The 25,942-nt window shown below is 42.9% G+C and overlaps 1 protein-coding gene across 8 annotated transcripts in view; it reads left to right on the top strand.

The window, feature by feature from the left end:
- The window catches only part of LOC134354682 (flavin-containing monooxygenase 5-like), a 54,442-nt gene that overhangs the window by 4,873 nt on the left and 23,627 nt on the right, over positions 1-25,942 (top strand). For all 8 annotated transcript variants that reach the window (XR_010019873.1, XR_010019874.1, XM_063063805.1 and 5 more), the window contains 4 exons: positions 8,175-8,312; positions 11,692-11,880; positions 22,050-22,215; positions 24,302-24,444. Coding sequence is in view for 5 of the 8 variants with exons in the window: in XM_063063805.1 (XP_062919875.1) it covers positions 8,175-8,312; positions 11,692-11,880; positions 22,050-22,215; positions 24,302-24,444 (636 nt within the window). In the remaining 3 variants the exon portion in view is untranslated. Of the gene's footprint in view, positions 1-8,174; positions 8,313-11,691; positions 11,881-22,049; positions 22,216-24,301; positions 24,445-25,942 lie in introns of those variants that run through there.

Here is a 25,942-nt window from a genome sequence, read left to right as displayed (position 1 = left end):
CCTCCCACTGCAACTGGATCCTTGACCTTCTCCCGGAGACCACAGTCAGTGCAGATCGGAAGAAGCATCTCCTCCTTGCTGACCATAAATACCAGGACGCCGCAAAAGATGCGTGCTTAACCCACAGCTCTACTGTCTCCAACCCATGAATGTGTGCCTAGGCACAGTCCAAATGCCATCTATCAATCTGCCAAAAGTGTAACGGTTGTTGTGAGATGGCGGTGAAGTGCTCAGGAGTGGGATAGATCAGCTGGTTGGACGGTTTTGCAACAACAGCCTCGCACTCAACATCGGTAAGACCAAGGAAATGATTGTGGACTTCAGGAAGGAGCAGTCAAGGGAACACATACCGGTCCTCATTGGATCAGCAACGGAAAGGGTGAGCAGTTTCAAGTTCCTGGGTGCCAACGTTGCTGAAGGTCTATCCTGGACCTAATACATCGATGCAAATACGAAGAAGACATGACAACAGCTATCTTTCATTAGGAGATTGAGGAGATGTGGTGTGTCACCAAAGACTGCAGAAAAGTTTCTACACGTGTACAATGGAGATAAATGGTTGTATCACCATCTGGTATCCAGGGGCCACTGCACGTAATCAAAAAAAGCTGCAGAAGGTTGCAAGCACAGGCAGCTCCATCATGGGCCCCAGCCTCCACAGCATTGAGGACATCGAGGTCACCGTGATGGCATAGTGGTTAGCACGATGCATTTACATCTTGGGATGTGGGAGTTTGGAGTTCAATCCCAGCATCCTCTATAAGGAGACTCTATGTCCTTCGCATGGAATGCATGGGTTTTCACCCAGTGCTCCAGTGTCTTCCCACAGTCCAAAGACATACCGGGTCGGTTAATTGGTCATTTATAAATTGTCCTGTGATTAGGTTCGGGTTAAATAGGGGCGGCACTGCTCAAAGGGCCAGAAGGACCAATTCCAAACTGTATCGCTAAGTGAATAAAATCTTCAAAAGGCGATGCCTCAAAAAGGCAGCATCCATCATTATGCATCCACATCACCCAGGAAATGCCCTCTTCTCACTGCTACCATCAGGGAGAAGGTACAAGAGCCTGAATACACACACTCAATGCTTTAGGAACAGCCTCTTCCCCTCCACCATCAGATTTCTGAACAAACCCTTGAACACTTTCACACTATTTTTGCTCTCTTTTCTGCCTTACTATCAGGTGGGAGGAGAAAATGGTGGCGCGACGCAGCTCACAGCGGCCACTCTGGTGGTGATATCTGTTATTTGTCAAGTAGGGTGCCGTGCACAATCCTGATTTGATAGAGACAAATGTGAGAGCATGGAGGAACAGCTGGAGAAATTTCTGAAATGCCTGCTTCACTGTAGCTGCTACTGTATGGTCCAGAATCTCGGGAGGAGAAGGCCCCGAGTCCTCGACTTTGCGTGTTGCTCAGTGGCTGGGGCGGGGTCAAAGCACTTGGCAGAGGATGGTGTTCAGAGAGGCTGTGTTGGATGGGCTGGTCAGAGGAAGTTTTCGGACGGACTCAGAGTCGGCTGCGGTCGGGTGCTTCCAATGCTTTGGCAAGTTGTCGGTGCTTGGAGGTTTATGGCAGGGAGAGTTTCTCCCTTCTACACCTGCATGAGATGATGAGTCGATCGGGACTTTGAGACTTTTTTTTTAACCGTGCCCATGGTCTGCTCTTTATCAAATTATGGTATTGCTTTGCATTGTTGTAACTATATGTTATAATTATGTGGTTTTGTCAGTTTTAGTCTTGGTTTGTCCTGTGTTTTCTTGTGATATTATTCTGGAGGAACATTGTATCATTTTTTAATACATGCAATTCTAAATGACAATAAATGAGGACTGAGTGTCCTCATAATCTAATCTAATCTAATATAAATAAATATATCTTATTGTAATTTATAGAGTTTTTATTATGTATTGTTCTGTACTGCTGCTGGAAACAACAAATTTCATAACATATGCCAACAATATTAAACTGATTATGATATACTTGCATCCAGCTCTCTTTTGTATATGTCTTGCTTCTGACCAACACACAGAGACGTCCATTTCCAGGATTATAGTGTGTTACTTGGGAAAAAAATATGAGCAGGCATTTCCCAAAGTGAGGCACACTTGTGCATCCAATGAGATTTCCAGCTATGAAACACATGGGACAAATTCACCCTCCTTCCCACCTTTTCCCTCTGGAGTATAGCTTGGAGCTTGGATCAGGTTGGCTTGGGGGTTCTCTGTTGTTGAACACTCCAGGATAGCTTGATCATTGGAATGCAACAGCTGGGAGGTCTGTAAGGTGATGCCATCTTCAATCTGGATCCTTCACCATGGTTCACTCTAACCAACAATCTCGACTTTCCTCTGATCTCAAGCCTGACTGCTTCTCGTTTTTCTACCCACTGCCGATCTGCACAAAAACACTAGGAGGTGGATTAAGCTACCTGACCCCTCAAACCTGCCAGCCCCATCATTCAATATGATCACGGCTGATCTCAGCTGAACTCCTCTGGGCCAGTTCCCTCGTGTTTCAATTCCCCGGCTCTTCACAAACCAACTCCCCAATTTGCTGCCAGTCCTGACTTTATTGCACCTTTCAAACACTGAACACCCCATCTTTCTTGCTGCCAAAATATTTGCCGGTTCTAAAATCCTCACTGCGCTTGACATTCATCCAAATATCTGACAGGTTCATTGATTCCCTCCAACAGTTTACCAGCCAGCATGGGGATGGGTCAGTTAGATGACATTCCTCCTGTGCCAAATGTATCGTCAGCCACATGTGATTAAGAGAGTACATTAGTTACAGGCTGTGATGATTAACATCATGACCTACCTGCTCTGTCGACATCACGGCTGGTGGCACAGTGACTCAATGCAAGTTTAACACTTGGCAGCAGAGCAGGGCAATTATAAGCTCGCTCTGCCTATCTGTCAGGAAATGCCTTTGATGGTAACATGTTTAAGAATTTGTGCTCCCTCCAACTGTATATAAAATAAATGGGAACAAAAATTACTCATTGATAGACCATCAAGCTAAGTGTACTTCAAGGTTTTACACTGAACACGTTGAACTAGTTAATATTGTAGGATTCCAGCATTTATTAACAGTGGACACAGAAGATTTTCTTTTGTCAACTGTCATTTGATGGCATCAGCTGACATCTGAGTGATTTAGTCAGTTACAATCTCTCAGAGATATGCATTGGATTCGGCACAATTTTCACTTCCAGGGAAAACTGCAAGGAATTAAGAAGCTCCACACAAGCAAGAATTTTCATTGCAGTCTGATGTATAAACTAATCTGAAGATGCTGCCGTACTATTTATGCAAATTCCAAAAAAACATCTGTATTAGTTGCGCTAACCATGTTTTATTTACTTGCCATGATTAAGAATGAATACACAAAGCCAAACTTTGTTACATCAACTTCAATTCCTGCCAGAGCTATTTTTCCTATAGTTATAAATTAGTTTGATTATACAAAAGAACCAAAATATTGCTGAAATTTAAGAAGAGCAATTGGGAGATTGTTTTAAATCACTGCTTCGATTCTTATTTTAAATTTAAAAATACAGTGACTTAATGTGGTTCTCTCAAGGAATGAGCCGTTCATTGAGAGAACTGGGAGCCTACTCTCACACACCTATTAAATTTCATACCTAGTGCTGCCCGATACCAAAACTGTTCTAAAGTGTCTGGTAAAGCAAGTAAAGTAAAATTTCTTGATTAAGTGAAGGTTGAATCCTAAATTTATTTGCCCAGACCACAATGGAGACTATCTGCCAGTAAACCAAATTCCTGTGCTCAGCTGAAGTCTAAATGTCCATCTTCATCAGCAGAAAATGATGCCACCCACGTAGATATTTGCTTTTACTAAAGAAAGGTAACATTATAGCTTTAATGTCTTCACTTTGGAATATGTATTGTTTGACTGAATGAACAGCTGTTGCTTAGAATATTATAGTGTTTCCAGTTTATGACCCCAATGACACTCGAGCACCAATATATTAAACACTGGAAGATCTCAGCTCGTCAAACAGCATCTATGAGAGGGAAATGGACAGTTAGTGTTCCAGTAAATAACTGAGGAATGTCATTGCTCCAAGTTGGCATAGAGACAAGCCCTTTGGCCCATCGATTCTGTACTGACCATCAGCCATCCACTGTCACTAATTCTATGTTAATCTCAATCTTCAAGGGAACTTGGATACAAAGTCTGATTTAACATTATGGAAATAGAATCTCACAGGTAACATTGCACATGTATTGTTAATGAATAGAACAATGAAAAATAAAGATGATGGCTGGATTTTATTTTCACATGAAGGGCTAACACAGTGTATTGTCTAAAACAGCAAATTAAGCAGGCATTTAGAATAAGAACAGGAAAAACAAATATAAATGCTTTTTTTTTCCTGGTATAGGGAAAGACCAGGGTTAGAGGCTTAGTAAACATGAACTGCTGGATCTCGCAGTCAGAGCAAAGGTTAGGTCACAATTTCCAGAGCTGTCATCCTGGAGGGGTTTGTGTTTCCGAAGGACATACTTCTTGTCTGATGATTTTAAAAACAGGTGATAATTAGACACATTTCTGACAGACATGCTGATTGGAAATAATTAATGCCATTGTGCAGACTTAACCTAGAGTTTGATCCATATGGGGTTTGGGTGGTAGTGAGTGTTGTCACACAGAATGTGTACCAGCTAGTAACAGGAACCCCCACATTTTATCCATTATTATTATTTAACAACCATGGACAATACTCAACAAAAATTAAAACCAAAAAGAGCCCAACATTTCCATTAGCTTGGTGTAACCACTTGGAATTTGTCATCAACCCTAAAAAGAGTTCATGCTGTGCTGTGTAATATTTATTTATTGAGATACCGCACAGATTAGGCTTTGACCGGCACTACCCAGCAATCCCCCAACTTAATCCTAGCTTAATCACGGGACAATTTACACTGAGCAATTAACCTGCCAACCAGTACATCTTTGGACTGTGGGAGGAAACCAGTGGCAGCGCCAGAGATTTTTTCTTGCTGGTGCTACGGAGGGGCAAAATGATTCAGTGATGGTGCTGAGGGATGCACTGTATTGTAATATGTATTCGCAAGGCCAGACATGAGGCGTTAAAAAGTCAGTTTCAAGCATTATGTAACACACATAAAAGTTGCTGGTGAACGCAGCAGACCAGGCAGCATCTCTAGGAAGAGGTACAGTCGACGTTTCGGGCCGAGACCCTTCGTCAGGACTAACTGAAAGAAGAGCTAGTAAGAGATTTGAAAGTGGGCGGGGGAGGGGGAGATCCAAAATGATAGGAGAAGACAGGAGGGGGAGGGATGGAGACAAGAGCTGGACAGGTGATAGGCAAAGGGGATATGAGAGGATCATGGGACAGGAGGCCCAGGGAGAAAGACAAGGGGGAGGGGGGAAAAACCCAGAGGATGGGCAAGGGGTATAGTCAGAGGGACAGAGGGAGAAAAAGGAGACAGAGAGAAAGAATGTTTGTATATAAATAAATAACGGATGGGGTATGAGGCGGTGGTGGGGCAGCATTATGTGCCTACTATAAATGCCTCTGTTGATTCACAAGCAACAGCAATTGATAGATCTAACATAGAAGTGAACTGTTACAGTGTCAACGGCATCGGAGACAACCTGGGTGACATGGAGCATAAACAAAAAAAACAAACAGAGCATCTGAGCAACAGCGGACAACGTGAATCATGCACCAATCCCGCAATCAGCGTCAAATGCAGGCTTTTCAACTGAAAAACACAACACGAACCCACTGCTATTCGCATTGCATAGACAGTAATGCCAAAAGATACACGGTTATTAAAGTCAAACAACAGATGCAAGGCTTTACCAGGAGTTGGACAAATCGTACTCTGACAATGCAATACCTCAATTAATTCAGCTATTGAATTTAAACAAAAATCAGCAGAATCACCACTTGGAAGTCTAAGCAAAACCAGTAGGCTTAATAGCAGTAAATGTAATATTTTAGGATTTGCAGGAAACATAAGGACTATGGGGTATCCACCACAAAATAATAACAATAATCAGCATTAGTCTTGGCCCAAATTTTTTTTAAATCAACTGCACTCACCATTAATGTTTTCAGAGAAGCACAAACCGTCTGTTGTTGTGATCGTGGGCAACAGAGTTTGAAAAGAAGTTGTAAAGCAGCTGCACAGTTTCAAAAAACTCACCCGCTTGTGGTACATTGCTCACAACATCCACTAAAACAAGGTTAAGTCTGTGAGCATGGCAGTGTATATATAATGCCTGCCGGGACCTCCTTCCTGAACCTCTCTTGTACCCCGTTATTGCACCCGGACATCACTGCCACCCCGTCATAACACTGACCCATACACGCGTTCTTATCAATAATACACTGGGCGAGTGTCTGTTCAATGCTTTCAAGAAACGACTCTGCGTCCAACTCTTCTGCTGGAGTGAAGTGCAAGAATTCTTCAAGCACTGTTTCGTTATTCAAATACCGCACCAGCACTGATATTTGCTCTTTTTTACTCAAGTCTTTACTTTCATCCACCATGATGGCAAAATATCCAGCCTCCTTGATTTCTGTACTTATTTGACGTCTGACCATATCTGCCATAATACCCATAATTTCATTTTGGATATCGTGATGGGTGTTTTTTGCATTTCCAGGATTGTCCTCTATTTTTTTAGCTACAGTCTTATCAAACTTCCCAATTACACTGAGCAACTCAACAAAGTTTCCCCTATTGCCAGATCCATCATTCTCCTGGTGTCCTCGCTGGGCAATGCCTTGGCACGCGGTATAGCGTAGAGACTCAACCACTGCTTTCATATACTCACAATTTTCTTGGACAATCTTTGCATGTCCTTTGTCAAGCATATTTCCCAATCTTGAACCATCTTGTTTTCTCAATCTGAATTCGGCCCATACCTCCATCGCAAACTTATGAGCTGCACTTACATGGTGGGTTTTGAAAGCTGTTGTAGCTTTCCGCCAGTTGCGGTAACCGCTGACAGTGAAGGTAAACACAGAATGGAACCCATGTCCTCCACACAGGAGATGCCTGCATGCGAAGCAGAACGTAGTATCTTTCGTGATCGAGTATTCCAGTCAGTCAAACCAGCCACGAATACTCCTTTGCTGATTGCCAAACTGTTGCGAAGGGTACTTTTTCAATGCTGGCCGACGGGGTCCTTCCTCAGGCTGCTGGCTAACATCGCTAACAGTATTCCCACTCGCACTAAGAGCAGTTTCATTCATGTTCTCCTCCGAATCCCGCTCCATTTCTTGTTCCTCTACTTCGCCTTCACACTCCTTCAATGAACTGCTGTCGTCCTCATCCCCACTTACTTCTTTCTGCATGTCACTTTCAATTAAGACGTGCTCAGGCTGAGACACCACTGATTCCTCTGGATGAAGTCGTTTTCTGACTAAAAATCGATCCATTTTTCACGCCCGCCAAAATAATGCATGTGCCAGGCCCACGCTGGCTTGTAAAAGCACAATGTGTGTGTGTGTGGCATCCGTTAGTCTCGCAAGACCACGGATCTGCGCCTGGATATATACTATCAATCTCTCACGTGAGTGAGAGTGAGTGACATCACCACCTTAAGTGATCTTAGATCAGCTTAACTGATCTGAGGACAGCAACGGCAAGTCATTGACAACGAACGAATAAGCAGAAGAGTAGAGTGGATCTGACAGAGTTTATAACTTTATTGTTGCATGGGTGCTATTGTAATTGGGGGCGCTGTTTCACTAGATTAACTGGGGAAACAAGCTGTATTCAAAACTATACAGAGAAAGCAAAGCAGCTGCAGTTAATTTCTTGGTGGTGCTATGGTGGGGCTATTGCAATTTCTGCTGGGGCTATAGCCCCAGCTAGCATCACCTCAGCACCGCCCCTGGAGGAAACTGAGCAGCAGGAGGAAAGCCACATAGTCACGAAGAGAACATACAAACTCCTTACGGGCAGCGGTGGGAATTGAACCCAGGTACCGGTACTGTGAAGCATTGTGCTAACCACTACACTACCGTGCTGCCCCAATTATAGTGTGGCTGCGCTCTAAAGTATAGCTGTAAATATTTGGGGAACATGATAAATATGGTGTCCCGATCTATTCTTATTTTGTAAAATTAAGTCAAGCTACTGGCTGTTTCCTTTGTTAGGTGAAGATGGCCAAGCGAGTCGCTATCATTGGGGCTGGAGCCAGTGGGCTAGCATGTATAAAATGCTGTTTGGATGAAGACTTGGAGCCCGTATGCTTTGAAAAAAGCAACGACATTGGAGGGCTCTGGAACTTTCAGGTACGTTTGGGTGTTTTATTAGGTTTTTTGGTGTTTCAATGCCAGCCTTTGCCAATAAAAACAGAAAATACTCAGCAAATCAGGCAGCATTTGTGAAAAGGAAAACAGATAATGTTTCGGGCCTGGGAGCCCTAATCAGATATGGTAACAGCATGAACCCCTAGACACTAATGAAACCTACTTGTTATTGAGTAATCCTGTGGGATTAAGTGAGTTTCCACAAAGTTAGTTCTGTTGAAGAATCCCTGACCTGAAATGTTAACTGTATTGCTCTTTCCACAGATGCTGCCTGCCCTGCTGAGTGTTTGCACACCTTCTGCTTTTATTCCACATACCCAACATTTGCACTTTAAAAAATCTGCTTTCACTGAGATCAATTTAAAGTGGGTGTAACTCCACAAAAATTTTATTCTTATGTGTATTAACTTTTCTACCTGGTGCTCAGCTATCCAGTCTCAAGGGATCCTGATGACTTGCTTTGGGGTTGAAATTGTTAGTTCAGTTTAAGTCATGTTTTACCAAACTAACTCAGTACTTTCTCAACTTTGAATCATTTATTTAAAGGTTCATTTTATTGTCAAAGATAGCCACAAAGTACAGAAAAACCATGGGAGTGGTTGAAAGAAAAAATATCAGTCTCCCTCCCCCAACACGAAAATGAAAAAGGAACAAAACTTGCAAACCCCAAAACCCCCCACCCTCTTCCTCGCACGAAAACTAATAGATTGCCCACATGGAAAATTGTAGCTGGAACATCAAACCCCAAACCCCCAACCCCTCCCTCACAAACAGAAAGTGACAATAACATGAAACCCCCAACCTGCTCCCTCACAGGAAAGAATAGTGATAATAGCATCAAAACCCCAACCCCACCCTTGAACAAAAAATAACATATCACCCATCTGCCAGCCGGCAACAAGAAAGAACACACCTAAACCTGAAGGAGACCAATATAAAGTACAGTCCAATAATCACATAAGTCTCTGATTTTTGAAAACATCCTCCTGTCAGCATCGAGGAGAGTGGCTGCACGAACTCAGTCCTTCTGTGAAGAGCAACCACTGTGCTGGGTCTGAAAGCTGCCGTTCGGGCTGCCAACCGCTGTCGATCCCGTGGCCTCTGTGGAGAGTGACTGCCGACCTCCCTCGCCTCGGTGCTTCAATCTTCCTCAGCGCTTCGAAATGGAGTTGATCATGGCCCCACGCACCATCTCTGATCGTTTCCACATTGCAGCTTGTGCTCTTGGTCCTCTCTGGACTTATCAAGAGTACTAGAACATTCAATCGAATTCCAAACTACATGTCGCAGGCTCCAATAGTTTCCGTAACACAATCAAGACTAAAAGAACAATCACAAGACATAGAGAAAGTGAAATGATTGAAGAGATTACCTATCCGAAAGATGTTGCCCAAGGAATCATTGTTCGCTGGCGCCATCTTGAATGAAGATATTCAAGTTGGTAGCTGTTCTGTGTCCCAGGACAAAGTTTGTTTAGCACAACAAATCATTTACTGTTTTTGTGCAAATTCCTATAGTTTTCAAATTGGTTTGGATTGACTGTGGGTTTGATTTTTAACTTTATGTCTGAGTAATTCTCGAACTTGACTCCCCACTTCTCTATTCAGCTCTCACAATGAAGCTTCATTGTGACGAGGGAATATAATTCCAGGATTGTGTAACACTGTCACCTGTCAGAGGTACAATGTGATAACGATCCAAAACTATGGAATTCTCATTGTTTGGGTTTGACAATTTAGGATGAATATTTACATTGAGGAGTCCAATAGCATTCCATTCAAAATGGGACTGAGAACCTTGGTTTTGCAATGGGAGCACAAAGAGAACACAGTATGTAGGTAGTGGAGGGTGGTCTCTGTTAACTGTACTTTGTTGGTGCCCTGCACACTGAAGCACAGTTTGCTGAATATTTCACAAATTATGCACACCTGTTCTGCATTTAAAAGTATTGGAAATATACACCCAGTGGCCACTGTATTAGGTACACCTGTATACCTGTTCATTAATGCAAATATCTAATCTGCAAATTATGTGGCAGCAACTCAGTACATAAAAGCTTGCAGACATGGTCAAGAGGTTCGGAGCAAACATCAGCATGGGGAAGAAATGTGATCTAAGTGACTTTGACCGTGGAATGATTGTTGGTGCCAAATGGGGTGGTTTGAGTATCTCAAAAGGTGCAGGTCTCCTGGGATTTTCACACACAACAGTCTCCAGTGTCTACAGAGAATGGCGCGAAAAACGAAGAACATCGACTGAGCTGCCGCTCTGTGGGCAAAAATGCCTTGTCAGAGGAAAATGGCCAGACTGGTTCAAGTTGACACAAAGGTGACTGCAACCCAAATAACCATGGTTTTCAACAGTGGTGTCCGGAAGAGCATCTTTGAACTCACAACATGTTGAACCTTGTCGTGGATGGTCTACAGCACTAGAAGACCATGAACGTGTACCTAGTGGACACTTATTGGCTATAGTAAGTACAGGAAGACGCTCAATGTATCCAGAGGCAAAACTGAAATGTTTAAGTCAAGTCGCATTCTCTTCTTGTTGTGGATCCAGAGTCAGAAGTTAACATTGTCAAGATCTTCTTCCCTCCACCTTCCTTGAAGTTAGAATTCCCAACTGTTGTATTTGTGTAACGCAAAGACCTAGCAAAATTTAAGCTGCGGCTACCAAACAAGGATAAAAATGACAAAAGATTTTCTTTCCTCCAAGAGAAAGAATAATTGACATTGGATTGATGCCTTTGAAAATACATTGAATTCCAGTTAATTGGGCCATTGGTTAATTGAGACAACCAGTTATTTGAGACAACTCTTAAAGAACAAAAATGAATTAAGAAAATAGATGGATTCCCTTTATTTATTTAGCTTTCATGATTTCTGCTGTGAAATTTCCATTAATGCACTGGGCTTTTGGATCCTGTGCATGTTGTGCAATCAATGAGCAGATTTTAAATACTGGGCAATTGCAGTCTGTTTGCAGTACACTGCAGGACTCTGTACATACGACCAACAACTGAGTGTAACGATTGGTTTTGTCCACAGGAATCTGTCAGCAATTTTGACATCTTTTGTGTTTGGATTTGCCAACAATCTGCAAGTGAACTAAAGCCAAGCAAAATCCAAGCCATACTGTGATTACAGCTCACACCATGAACAGTCTGGTTATTGTGGCTCAGAGAAATTGCAGTCTTAGTTGCCGTTCCTTTGAGACAGAGGTACAAGGAAAATCTGCATAAAACTTTCATTCTCAAAACAAAGTGACCGATTTTCTGGAGAACTGATTTGAGGGTGGGGTGAATCACACTAGTAATTTTGTATTAACTTGCTAATCAGTGTATTCTTTTAACTTTATTCAGGAAAAAATAACAGATGGGAGTGCTAGCATCTATAAGTCGCTGGTCAGCAATACCTCTAAAGAGATGATGTGCTACAGCGACTTTCCATTTCCTGACAATTGTTCAAACTATATGCATCACTCCAAAGTTATGAAGTATTTGGTCCTGTATGCTACACATTTCAATCTGAGGAAGTATATACGATTTGCGGTAAGATTTACATCCATTTTTGAGGAAAGTTATCTGTTGTCTGTTATAACATCAGAATCTTAAATTAATTCAGAGGAAACCTGGGAGTCTGGGAAAGCAGGTCTGGCTTCGTCTTTACTTCGAGCAAGGCACACACGTATCATGTGGTAGTATGTTGACATATGCAACTGTGTATATATATACATAAATATTAACTATACCACACTCCTTCCTGTTTAGGTATAAACTCCAACTCAATAAAGAACGCATCTTAACTATATACACAGTGTACTATGTCATACAACTACTATACATGGACATCCACAGCACTGTAAATTTTAAATTGTCCCACTCAAGCCTAAATATTTTATCACTGTGGAGGATTTCTTACTCTTGCCGAATAACGTCTTTCCTGAAACAGGGATCACTCTGCTTGGCAGATGGGACTTGTGGCCGTGAAAGCAATCTCAGACTCTGGGGCCTCCTCTGTGTTGGTTGTAAGATTCTGATATTGTAGGAAATATTTCTGACAGCTCTGCACACCTTTCTTCTCCTTTTTCCTCTCTGGAATTACTTCAATCCCTTTCTTTTTCTTTCTCATGTTCCTATTCTTTTTCACGCCACTCCCTCTCATGCCTTTCCCTTTCTCGGTCACCTCCTTTTTCTTGTTCTAGATTGTGCACCTTGATTTTAGGAAGGTCCATTTAGTTCACTGGAATATTTTCTTATTAATTGTTCTATTGCTCCCTTTATGATCTGATCTCTCCTCTCCATTTCCCCAACCACAACATCCTCTGACAAACCCTCGGTTGTCATATCTCTATTGATTTCTTTCTTTTTGGCCTTTGATTCATCCAGCTGGACTTTTGGCCTTTGCATCTACTTTTACAAGCAGTTTTTTGTCTCCCACTTGAAGTTCGTGCAATATCCTTAATGCATGCAGAGTAGATTCTAGATCTTGATACACACAAAAGCTGAATGCTTGCAACTTTTCTGAAGCTCTTTGAACTCCCTTCCAGCGTAACACTAAGCCACATTTCACAAGTATCTGTCTGATTAACATATCAGAAGCTTTCTCGGATATGTCGCGTAGAAAAACTGTGTTGTCGGACCTGTGCCTTCATCACTTTCACAGTTCCTCTGAGCAGCGTGGTCCTTCTCTGATCCAATATGCTTTCCAACTAGAGGCACACACAGGTTGGCACCAATGCCTATTTGTCCTCTTTTGGACGAGTGTTCATAGTGTACAGCATGGAGAGAGCTGTGGCATCATCCGGTACCTTCCTTAATTTGCTTTCAGATGGCTTCATTGCGGAGGATGTGACATGCAAATAGTGGATGGGTCTCCAATCAAGTTGTAGTTGTCTCAGCCATTCATGGCTCTAACTATGGTCCTTGTATTTCACAGTTACAAATGTCATTCCCATGGGAGTTATTTTTTTCTTCAGTATAAGTTCTTAATTGGATATCTGCAGGCTTCAGTTTGGTATCTTTGAAATGTCGCTCAAACTCATTTTGTGGAATGACTGAAACAGCTGAGCCAGTATCTAATTTCATTTTAATTAATTTGTCCTTCTCTTCTGGTATAAGCCATATTGCTTTCTATTATTAATTTTCACATTGTAAATCTTAAGACTGCACAATCCTGAGTCACTTTCATCATTATCAGATTTTTTTTTGTCAACAGCACACAGATTAGTGCTCTTTTTGAAACTGCAACTTGACTTCTTAGATTTTTCTCTTCCCTGGACATTCCTTTTATTGTTGTCTGCCCAACAAACTCTTTGTATTTGTCCTACTTTGTTGTATTTTCTATGTTTTGTCTTTAAACCTACATTTCTTTGGTTTATGGGAGCCCATGCCACAACGGCGACACAATTTGTTTGGCCAGGCTGATTTCTGTTGAGTCGCTTGTCCTATGAGGGGGTGAGGCGGAGGGCATAGTTTATTCTGATTTTCAAAAGGCACTTTGTCAGGATTGGTTAGTTTAGAAACTGCAGCTGCTTTTCCCATTGGTTAGCCGGTTGGTGTCCCATTCCCAATATACTGGATGTATAGAGAGAACGTGTGGGAGGTTCTTTGTCTCTTCCTTTGTTTAAGGCAAGTGGTGCACATGACCATTGGGAAGATATGCTTTGCGCACGCTTTTAGCTAAGTATGTTTGTTGAATGTATATTTGTTGAATATTCAGCTTTATAGTTTCTGTAACTTGGGGAATGTGAATGTTTGGTCGAATTTTAACTGTTTGTAAATAAATGATTAATATATTTATTCGAAGTCAGTGTTTTCTGTTTCACTCACCAGACCCGCGAACCTGATTCTACGTTACAATGCTGCAATTCTATTCATGTTCACTTTTGTTCCTGACTGTGTCTCTGTCTGCAGTGTCCATTGAAACAGCAATTTCCACTGCTCATTTCAATGTAAGCTGTGTTTCAGTTAGGAGCTGTTTTCGAATGCTTTCTTTTAAGATTCCACAAGCTATCATTAAGCCCATGACTGAACTGACAATGCTCAGGCAGTCTTTGCAATTCAGCCACATGCACTGAAATGGACTCCCTTTCTTTTTGATTCCACTTATGAAACCTAAAATGTTCTACAATCAACAATGGCTTTGGTTCTAAATGTCAAAACTAAGAAAATCAACAGATGCTGGAAATCTAAGGATCAGATGCAAAATGTCGGGGGAACTCACCAGGCCAGACAGCGTCTATGGAAAAGAGTAAACAGTTGATGTTTCAGGCTGATACACTTCATCCAGTCCTGATGAAGTGTCTCAGCCCAAAACATCGACTGTTTACTCTTTTCCATGATGCTGCCTGGCCTGCTGAGTTCCTCCAGCATTTTGTGTTGTGTTTGTAGCCCCCCTGGCCACCCTCAGGGTCGCTCGGCTCGCTGTCGTCTAGGGAAACAGCCTCGGCCCCGCGAAACTGGATAATTCGTTTGTGTGGATGCTGTGTGAGGTACCCCACCCCGCCCAAATAACAGACAATACACCAGATGCAATTAAATGATTTACAATTTATAGATATTACTGGAACTATATAATTAAAAGAGAATAAAATATAAAAGGGGAAAAAAAGGCGCCACACTTATCAAAGTTCAATCTTTTCGTGCACAAAACCGTTGGAGCTCAAGGACCTTCTTCTTCACCCTGCGACCCTCGGACCACCTCGACCGGCCGCCTGGGACCAACAACGGTGGTCGACCAGACGCTCCACACGAGTCCGTCTCCGTCTCCTCGCCGAACGTCCCGCTCGGGGTCCGACCCCGTTAGCGGACTCACAGCACCTCGTCCATCCTCTGTCTCGCTCTCCCGCCTTCTGCCCCAAAACCCCGCGCATACAGTATCTTCAAATACACCAGAACCATAACAACTATCCCAATTGGTTAATAGCACCCTCTTATTAGACTGTAAAGCAAAAACAAACTGTTAGCGCAAACTTTCTCAGTGTTTAACACAACAAAGCCGCATTCCCCAGATTAACATAACAAAGACGCCATTTTAATTAGCTGCCGCAGTAACATAAAAATCGAAACCCCCTGACACTCTCCCCCCACCAAATAAAGTCATGTCCTCATGACTTATAAATAAGTCGCCACCCAGTCCTACAGACACACAACACACACATACACAGATACACACAGTGACAGTGCTCCCCAAACAGTGGACCTTACTCCCGTCCCACGGGCGCTCCATAGGCCAACCTATCTGGGAGCTTCTTAACCCTCTGAGACCTCCGTAATCCCTCGCCTAAACCCAAAAGGCTCAGACACTACTAGGGATACCTCGGGCCTGATTGCCAACTCCTCTCTCACTCAGGCCACCACTACAGCTCGGAGCCCCCAGTCCCGTGTCCAGGGCCCCGCCCCTCCTCCTTCCCAATCCTGCCGCAACTCAGACTGCCCACAGCTAGCCCTCCCCACTACACCTGACTAAGTGGGAGAAGGGCCAAAGGTCTCTTCCTCAATCACGGGGAAGTTAGCGAAAGGCAGCATGTTCCACATGTGCAGCACATCATCCTTCGAACCCGTATCCTTCCTCATTCCCTCGATCGATAGCTGCTGTTTAAGTTCCTCCAAACTGAACCAGTTAGCCGGGGCTACCCCTTCAGCCTCCTGCAGTCGAGACGTCAGCTTCTTCGGGGACTCCTTCAACTCTCGCCACAGCCTCCGCAGTTCTGACTCAGGGTTCCTGGCCATCTCAATCTGGGACGCAGTTACCCCACCAGCTTCTTCCACCCTGACCTGAAAAGCAGCAGTTAAAGAATGTTCAGCCTCCGGTTGTTTCTTCCTGAGGGCGTCCTCCAGGTCAACGTTCAGTTTTTCCACTTCATTTAAACTCGCGATAGTCATCTTCAGGTTCCTTTCAAGCGTCCGCCTCCCCTTTCCGAGATCTGTCCTCCATTTCTTTACCTCCTCGGGAGTGTAGTCAAACTCCCCTCCCTGTGCTCTCGGTTTTCTGTTGACCTTAGTCAGAACACTTCCATGATCTTCTCCAACTTGCAAGTCTTCCAATCTGTTCTGAATCGACGTCTTGAGTTTCTGCTGATCCCTTCGAAGGCGGGTCATTGTTTCTTCTCGCTGGATTAATTCGTCAGTATACGACCGCAGTGCGGTGCAAACCCCCTCTCTTCCCTGTGTCTCATTCAGATTGACGACCTGGGTTTCCATGCCCTAGTCCACCACCGTCTGTCCCAACACCAGGAAGTTCAACTGGTATGTCGGGTCATTTTCCTCACATTGCACCAAACACCTCCGGCCAAAAACTCCTCCACATTTGACACTTCGCTTCGGTCGCCCGGGCTCAGCCACTTGCCTCGCCTCATAGTCCCCCCAGGCGAATCCAAGCTCTAGGCGGTCATCCACGTACGTCAAAACTCCACACTCCTTCACTTCCCCCATGGTCTTCCTCATGCCCCGCGGGAAGGATGCAGGGGCTCCGGATATGCCCTTGGGCATCTTTTCGGATCGGAAGAATCCTGGGGAACTAGTAAAGGCCATCTTCAGCTCAACAGCCGCACTCCTCAGGATCTGGCAACATCCACCCCTCAGATGCAGCGCATTAAACCACATCGCATCATCCGCACACACGCTGCCTTCATCTTCCACGCCGCCAGGGTCCAGTTGCCGCGACCTCTCTCTCTCACTGAGGTGTCTTCAGCGGTCAACTCCCCTCCCTCGTGGTGGTTCGGAGCATCTACTAAGAGGGTCTCACCCTCAGCTACTTTCCCCAGGCCGTACCACCGCTGGGTCTCGCTTAAATTCGGTACCGTCTCAAGGCTGCTACACACGTGCTCAGAAGCAACTCGACACGCTGGGTGCCCAGACAATGCCTCCATGAACTCCAGGGTCATTAACCAATCATCGTCTTCTGGATAACTACTGCCACTGGTACCCAAAGTCTCTGGTGCCCTTGCGGTTGTCAAGGATAAATGCTTCAGAGACACCGGTTGTAAAACGAACTGTACAACAACTTGATCTGCGCCCCGGGGTCGAGGATAGCTTTAGCATCGCTTCCCTCTATTCATAACGACACTCTGGGGCGTGGTCCCTCTAAGCCTTCAGGAATAGGGTCTTTTCCTTGCGGAAGTTCAGTGGTACATTGCTGGGAACGTGCTTCCCCAGAGACCCCAAGCCTTTCCCCCACTGGGCCTCCACTAAATTTCCCGACACCTCTCTGATCAGCTGAACAACTGATCCCCCTGGCACTGCAAGCAATTTAGCCGCCCTCCTCGCCAGAGAAGACACACTGAAAACTCCCCCCCCCCACTTTCAAATAACTGACAGCTGTCACTACGGTGTAAGTGAACCTGACAGCTCTAACACCGTCACCAGCCTGCCTACTCAAACTTTCAACCAATTCCTGTCGCTCTCCCTCAACCGAGCACTGCCACTCATCTAACAACTGAGTGATCCGCTCCGCCCACGTCTCGCACGCCTCCGCCCCTCTTGGGGTGGACACTATCCCAAGTGCCAGGCGAAGCCTGCCAGAGCTAGAACATTTATTCGCAGACTCTACCTCCAAATCAGACCACCCTTTCCTCTCTCTCCCAACCGCATGGACAGCCCCGAGTGCCACCTCCAACTCGTCAATGCCAGCCCGAACTCGAACAAAGACCTCACCCACCACGCATACAGCAATCACCAGCAAATAACCCACAGAGACACACATTACAGATTTAAACAGGGTACCCACGCAGCATACCAGCAGACTCAATCCCGGACAAAGCCCACACAATATAGCTCCCCCGGCCACCCTCAGGGTCGCTCGGCTCGCTGTCGTCCAGGGAAACAGCCTCGGCCCCGCCAAACTGGATAATTCGTTTGTGTGGATGCTGTGTGAGGTACCCCATCCCGCCCAAATAACAGACAATACACCAGATGCAATTAAATGATTTACAGTTTATAGATATTACTGGATCTATATAATTAAAAGAGAATAAAATATAAAAGGGAAAAAAAAGGCGCCACACTTATCAAAGTTCAATCTTTTCGTGCACAAAACCGTTGGAGCTCAATGACCTTCTTCTTCACCCTGCGACCCCTCGGACCACCTCGACCGGCCGCCTGGGACCAACAACGGTGGTCGACCAGACGCTCCACACGAGTCCGTCTCCGTCTCCTCGCCGAACGTCCCGCTCGGGGTCCGACCCCGTTAGTGGACTCACAGCACCTCGTCCATCCTCTGTCTCGCTCTCCCGCCTTCTGCCCCAAAACCCCGCGCATACAGTATCTTCAAATACACCAGAACCATAACAACTATCCCAATTGGTTAATAGCACCCTCTTAGCAGACTCTAAAGCAAAAACAGTTAGCGCAAACTTTCCCAGTGTTTAACACAACAAAGCTGTGTTCCCCAGATTAACATAACAAAGACGCCATTTTAATTAGCCTCCGCAGTAACATAAAAATCGAAACTCCCTTACATGTTGTTTCTAAATGTCCCTGCATCACTTTGACAATATCAGGAGAGCTCACTCCTGATGGTCATTTGGAACAGTCAAACTCTGAAGCAAACCGTATGCCTTTAGACCTGATGAGCTCAGCAAAATTGGCACTCGCTATTTCATTTGGTTCAAAATACTGTCCCATTAGCTCAGTATACACCAGCGAATTACAAATTGTGTAATCAGACTTGGCAATATTTCTGACGTAGCCACCACTACGTCGAGTGATTGATGTATCTGGGTACAGCTGCCCCTGTGGTGTCTGGAATCAGCCTTTGTCACTGAAACAACAGGCAGTGGTGATCCAGCAGACTAAATTCCAGTCAGATCTTCACTTTTAGTTTAAAGCAACAACTGAATCCTCCACAGGTACTGCTTCTCAGCTAGATGCAAGTCACAATAATCCCCTTGTGAGCTCCTGTTTCTGTGTTGTGCTCCTCAGTGACTCTATGACCCGGTGACTCTGTTTGATGCCATCTATAACCAGAGTGGAAATGACATGCTTGTTCTATCACCTCACCAATTCAGGTTCCCTTTGTTGCCTTCCAAGACATGCTTGAGAATTGAAATCCTGAAAATAGTAGCATAATTTTATAGAAGTTGGTATGTTCTCTCACCTCTGAACATGTCCTATTAGCTATTCAATATTAATTGGGCCCATACATTTTTACCATTCCAGCCAATATCATGATGAATCAGACTATTGAACTTCGTGCTGTTGGGAGCTCGCAATATCATTTCCTCGAAATTAGCGTAAGCTTACTTACACTCTATAACATTGCTTATATAAGACATATCTCAACACATCTAATATAGAAATAGTAACCTATGCCTCCACATCACTGCCATCACCAGACTGAACTTGAGGTAAACTCCCCTTTTCAGAACTCCATGAACTTAAAATAAGTCTGGGTCTGTATCCTGCACTTTGTTCTATTTGCCCAACACTCCTATTCTAACTGACCTCCATTGGCTCCATGGTCTACTTAGTGCCTTTCTCACTCCCTTTCCCTTCTGGATGCTGGAACAAAAAACTAGTAAGGATTTTGTTGAAGGAACTAACCTTCAAAAAAAATAACAGAGTCAAGCAAAGAAAGGACCTGGAAGGGTCTAAGATGAGGATAACAATCTTAAATTCTTCAGCTTGCTATAAAGCATTGAATGCTGCAAAAACAGGAATAATAGAATGGACCACTATTTTGGATTATTATCATTATTACTAACATTGGGAGATACCACTTTTAGTGCTGATTCCAGTAGCACTCTTGATACTAGGGAGAAGTCCAGGGTGCTCAGCAGGGAATCAGTTAATCACCTGTCTGAAGGTTAAAGTTCAAGTTCATTGTCATTCAACCATGCCCATGTATACAGGTAAACGAAACAATATTCCCAGGTAGTAAGGTGCAAAACTCAGTGCATATATCACATACACACATAAAATGATATTTACACAATAATATTAAGAGATTAAAAAATATTCTGTGGATGTATAAATTGATGTAAAGTACATGTATGACATATTAGATTAGATTAGATTAGATTAGATTATGAGGACATGCAGTCCTCTTTTATTGTCATTTAGTAATGCATGCGTTAAGAAATGATACAATGTTCCTCCAATAATATCACAGAAACACAAGACAAACCAAGACTATAAAAACTGACAAAAACCACATAATTATAACATATAGTTACAACAGTGCTAAGCAATACCGTAATTTGATAGAAGAACAGACCATGGGCACGGTAAAAAAAAGTCTCAAAGTCTCTCAAAAGTCCCATCATTTTACGCAGACGGTTGAAGGGAGAAACTCTTCCTGCCATGAACCTCCAGCGCCGCAAACTTGCCGATGCAGCACCCTGGAAGCACCCGACCACAGCCGACTCTTGATTCCGTCTGAAAACTTCGAGCCTCTGACCAGCCCTCCGACACCGAGCACCGCGCACCATCTCTGCCAAGCGTTTCAACCCTGGACCCCGGCAACAGGCAATAGGCAAAGCTGAGGATTTGGGGCCTTCCCCTCCGGAGATTCTCGATCGCACAGTATAGATAAATATACAACAGTATAATGCTACGGGTGCTGTCATAAATAATGTGTATTGGGTGGGAGCAGGGTGTTCAGATACCTCACAGTATGGGGTAAAAAGCTGTTACCCAGCCTAACAGCCCTTGTTCTCATACTGCAGTACCTTCTGCCTGATGGTAAGAGGTCGAAGAGGTTGAGAGGGTCGGTAGACAATGTTGAGGGCACTGAAAACGCAGCATTTCTGCTACATGTCCTGGGGCTGGGGGAGGGGGAAAGAGAGAGCCTGATGACTCTCTGACTCTCCTCACAATCTGTAACAGGGACTTGCAGTCAGATGCCAAGCAATTCCCAAACCAGACAGTAAAACAGCCAGCCAGGACATTCTCAATGATGTTGAAACATTACAATGGCGGTGGGAAGCTTCACTCGTCTCAATCTCCAAAAGAAGTGGAGGCACTGCAGTACATTCTTGACTAAACACAATGCTTTTGTTTCTAAGTGCAAACATAGCTTTCCTTTTCCATTGACCTAATTCCCTGATTCACCAAGAGTTTTTCCCCTTTTACGCTCCACATATGCACAAGATCCTGCAATGTAATTCAGTGAGAACCCCAAACACATTATTGGGCTCAGCTGGAAAACAAGGGTGTCACTGAGCAGTGGAGACAAGTGTGAAAAATGATTATTAGGCACATTCTACTCTTACTAGCCTTTGAGCCTAGATAGACATTGGTGTGTTTAGAGATGGTCATCAAAAGGAAACTTGTGATGGCTACATCTTTACAAATGCAAACTTGTCTAGGAAGCTAGTTTGGACCAGGTGAAGTCTAAACCATTGTTTTTGTATTTCTAATGCAAGAGACTCATGTATAATATTAATAGTCTCCTTCCAGTGAGAGCAAATTGGGGAAGTGAATAGACGTGTTTTAAATGTAATTATTTTCGTTGTCTGATTAACATTCTAACTCTAACAGGTATCCAGCAAAAAGATGTGGTGTGAGAGTCAAATACAAAGAGCTGGTCAGTCTAAGCAAAAGAATTATTAAAGTAACAATGCTTTCTTTGGGTCATTGAAAATGCAGAAAACTGGAAGAGGAATATTAATTATTTAACTTAATGATGTGGAAATTCTCACTTACTTGCATCTTGACAACGTCTCTGAAAACCTCCTTCACAATCACTGTCTAACCACCTTCCTTTTCATTTCCTCTAGACCAATGTCTGCAGTATTACACAGCGGACAGATTTCTCTACCACTGGACAGTGGGATGTAGTGACGAGCGACACTGAGGGAAATTTGGAAACGACTACCTTTGATGCTATTTTGGTCTGTACCGGTCATCACGCTGACCCTCATTTACCTCTGGATACATTTCCTGGTGAGTAAAATGAGTGCATTCATCAGTTAAAGTACAGGTTGAGGGGATTAAGCTGAATATACAGTGTAAGAAATTAGTAAAAGTATTTCTGTTTGCACAGTGTCTCATAAAGCAGCTTCTGCATCACAAATATGATAATTAATGTGTTTTTTACAATTTTTCACATCACCCTGCTACCATTCTATGGTCAGCAATGTCACCCAAAGAGCAATGTGATAATGACCAAACCTTTTGATAAAGTCAGTACATCCGGAGTTTGGAGGCAAGTAGTGAAGTAGCTTGTTAAGTCCTTGGTGGAAGACAGGGCAGGAGGAATGTGTAGTTTCCAAAGTGGCAAGAACTGCAAAGCAAGTTCCTTCGAGAATGAGAGCTGACACCACCAGTTGAAACCTATTTTTAATATAAATCGTGAAACCAGACTCCGCAACAATTTCAAAATTTTTAGATGAGACCGTACGAGGAGGAATGGTCAGCTTGGATGTTGACTGGTTAAATATTTCTTCTTTGTAATTTGTTGCATGCATAATGGGTGTGAAATTAGAAAATAGTTTTAAAATAGACAACTGCAGAATATTATTTTTAGTAAGAAAAAATTAAGAGGCCATATTTTACGTGGAAAGAAAAGAATCTAAATGAAGTTGTGGGTCAAAGGGTTCTGAGAGAGCAAATATATAAATCACTAAATGTTTTCATTAAGAGCAAACCATATATATATATATTTGTGAAAATAGACCTGGGTGCTGCTGTTTCCTCATCTCACCACTCCATCCACCAAATGCAACCTCAACAGAGGTCCTATACCTTTGCTGCACATATTCTCCATTTATCTTGATTTGACATGGAGGGTCTGGAAGCCCCAGTCACTCTCAAATATTTTCTGAATTCAAGTAAAACATTGTTCATTATTCAAATCTTGACTTTAGCAGGAATTTACAACTTAATTATCTCAAAGTATGAATTAAGCAACAAATTTTCAATGTGTGCTATTTTTGGTACACTTTTAGTTTTTAAAAAAAGCAGTAAAATGTAGAAGGATTCAGTGACTGGAGATACAGTGACACTTTTTTTCCTAGGTGGGGACATTAGTAAAGAAACATTAAAAGAACATTAGGATGCTGCTTTAATCTGGCTCGCCAAATATAAGCGGCATTGCAGGTGTGAAGGAATAAAGACATGAGATTAAAAATAAAACCTGGTCGAGAGATTTGCCATAAAATGAGAATTCACAATACAGTGGAAATACAGCAAGCAGAGAGAAAAGCAAATTCAGGAGATCAGTAGAAATGAGGGGAAAAAATGACTATCAACCTAATAGTTAATAGAAAAGGTTTAGAAAATTGGAGAATATTTTAAGTGTTGGGAAATTTTAAACAATTTGATAGGGGAGAAAGAAAATATTTAACATGTATGACATGTTTAGAGTTATAGAATCATAGAAAAGTACAGCACAGAAACAGACCCTTCAGCCCATCTAGGCCATGTTGAACCATTTAAGCAGCCTACTCCTGTCAACTGGCACCGGGCCCATAGCCCTCCATACCCCTACCGTCCATGCACCTGTCCAAACTTCTCTTAAATGTTGAAATTGAGTTCGCATGCACCACTTGCACTGGTAGCTCATTCCACACTTTCACAACCCTCTGAGTGAAGAAGTGCCTCTTTCTGTTTCCCTTAAAATTTTCACCTTTCACCCTTAACCCATGACCTCTAATTGTAATCCCACCCAATTTAGACAGAAAAGTGAGAGAAAAAGAACAGTAATTTTGAAGTGGGATTACGCAGCATGGACATACTTAGCATGTTTTTTTACAAAATATATTTATGGATTTTGTGCTTGTGAGCCCAACTGGTAGAACTTGACCAGGGATTTGAGAAAATTTAAAGCAGTAGGAAAATAGACTTGAGCAAACAGCCAGAGACAATGAGTAAATAAACCACCTTCTGTGCTGAAATTTTGATGTCAATTTACTGCACAAACACAAATATGAACTTTATTTAGCTAACTGTGTAATGTACATTTACTATGATTACAGCGTATACTCACCAAGCAAAGTGCTCTAACATTGCCTCTCCTGCTTTTCCCCAGGCATAGAAAAGTTCAAGGGTCACTACATGCATAGTAAAGATTATAAAGAACCCTTAAAATTCGAAGGGAAAAGAGTGGTAATAATTGGAATTGGAAGCTCTGGGGGCGACCTTGCAGCTGAAATCAGTCAACATGCGAAACAGGTGAGGAGCAACACAGACAGAAATACCTAAACCTGTTCTGTGTCCTGTGAGATAATGGCTGATCCATGTCATTGTTCCACCCATATGTATCCTTTTATGTCACTGTACATTAAAATCCAGTCTAGTCTCAATTTTAAGGTTTATTAATTGAACAAGCATTTAGTGCCCTTTTCAGGAGAAGATTTTTTATCATTCTCTGCATTTTAGCTTCTCTTCATAATGACCTAACTAAACATTCCCCACCCGCAGAAAAAGTTCCCCTCTTTGCTACTAATTTCTTTAAAATTCATTATAAACTTAAATTAAATCATCCCTTAATATTGAATAAATGTCCAGGAATTATCTCTCTTACGTATTGGGTACTGAGGGGTGAGCTTATAGAGAGGTACAGTGGATTCTGGTTAATTGGGCCACCAGCTAATCAGGGCAGTCTCTTATTTGGGACAACTCTTAAAGAACAAACACTACTAGAGCAATAATCCCTTCATTTATTTGGGACACTAAACCACTTAATTGTGGCAGGATGCTGTTACTGAACAGTTTCTAACTGGTGTCAGTCACATGCATTTGCATTGCTGTTAGGCACTGCACCATGCTTAGAGCGAACAGTTTTTAAATAGCATCAGTTGCGTCTGTTTGTCTTCAAAATGTATCAGTTTTTGTCACTGATAGTTGGCAAGAAATAAGCAGTAAAACCATTCAGAACTGCTTTGCTCGCTGTGGTTTCAAGCATTCAGGCTTGGAGGTGCCACAAATGGCCAGGAAGGAACATGAAACAATTTTTCTACTTCAACAAGTAAAGCACTATGAAGAATTTGAAGTTATCAACAATTACCTTGAATGTGACAATTAAAATGAAGATTTGGAGGATGCTGTCATCAACAACATTGTATTAAGGCAGTCCATTACATCTACTGATTTTTTTTTCATTTATAAGAAGAAAGTGAGAAGATGAATTCCTCGGTCGATTAGTATTAGGAACTACTGCAGTTTTCTAGTACGGTGGTAGTATTGGTAGTGTTCTGATTCATTCTGTACTTCATTAAAATAGATTTATTGCTCAATTTGTCTTTTTATTTATACCTTTTTAACTATTTCTGAGTAGCTTCAGCTAATTGGAGCAGCCATTTAATTGGGCTACAATGTACTGGTCCTGCTGTTTCCCAATTAACTGGAATCCACTGTACACAAAGTTATCAGGGGTATAGATAGGTGAATGCTCAGTCTTTTTCCAAGGTAGGGGAGCCTAAAACTGGAAGGTAGAGGTTTACGGTGAGAGGGGGGAGATTCAAAAGGGGGTATGAGAGGCAGCACTTTCACAGAGAAAATGGCGAGTAAATGAAATGAGCTGCCAGACAAAGTGGTAGAGGTGGGTACAGTTACAACATTGAAAAGACACTTACATGGGAATATGGATGAGAAATGTTTGAGGGATGTGGGCCAAATGTGGGGAAATGGCATGAACTCCGGATGACAACTTGGTCAGATGAACGAGCTG

The sequence above is a fragment of the Mobula hypostoma genome, chromosome 12 (genome assembly GCF_963921235.1).
Source record: "Mobula hypostoma chromosome 12, sMobHyp1.1, whole genome shotgun sequence".
In the NCBI taxonomy this organism is placed as follows: Eukaryota; Metazoa; Chordata; class Chondrichthyes; order Myliobatiformes; family Myliobatidae; genus Mobula; species Mobula hypostoma.
The sequence above is the reverse complement of the archived record's forward strand: the minus strand, read 5'-3'. Positions and strand labels throughout refer to the sequence as shown.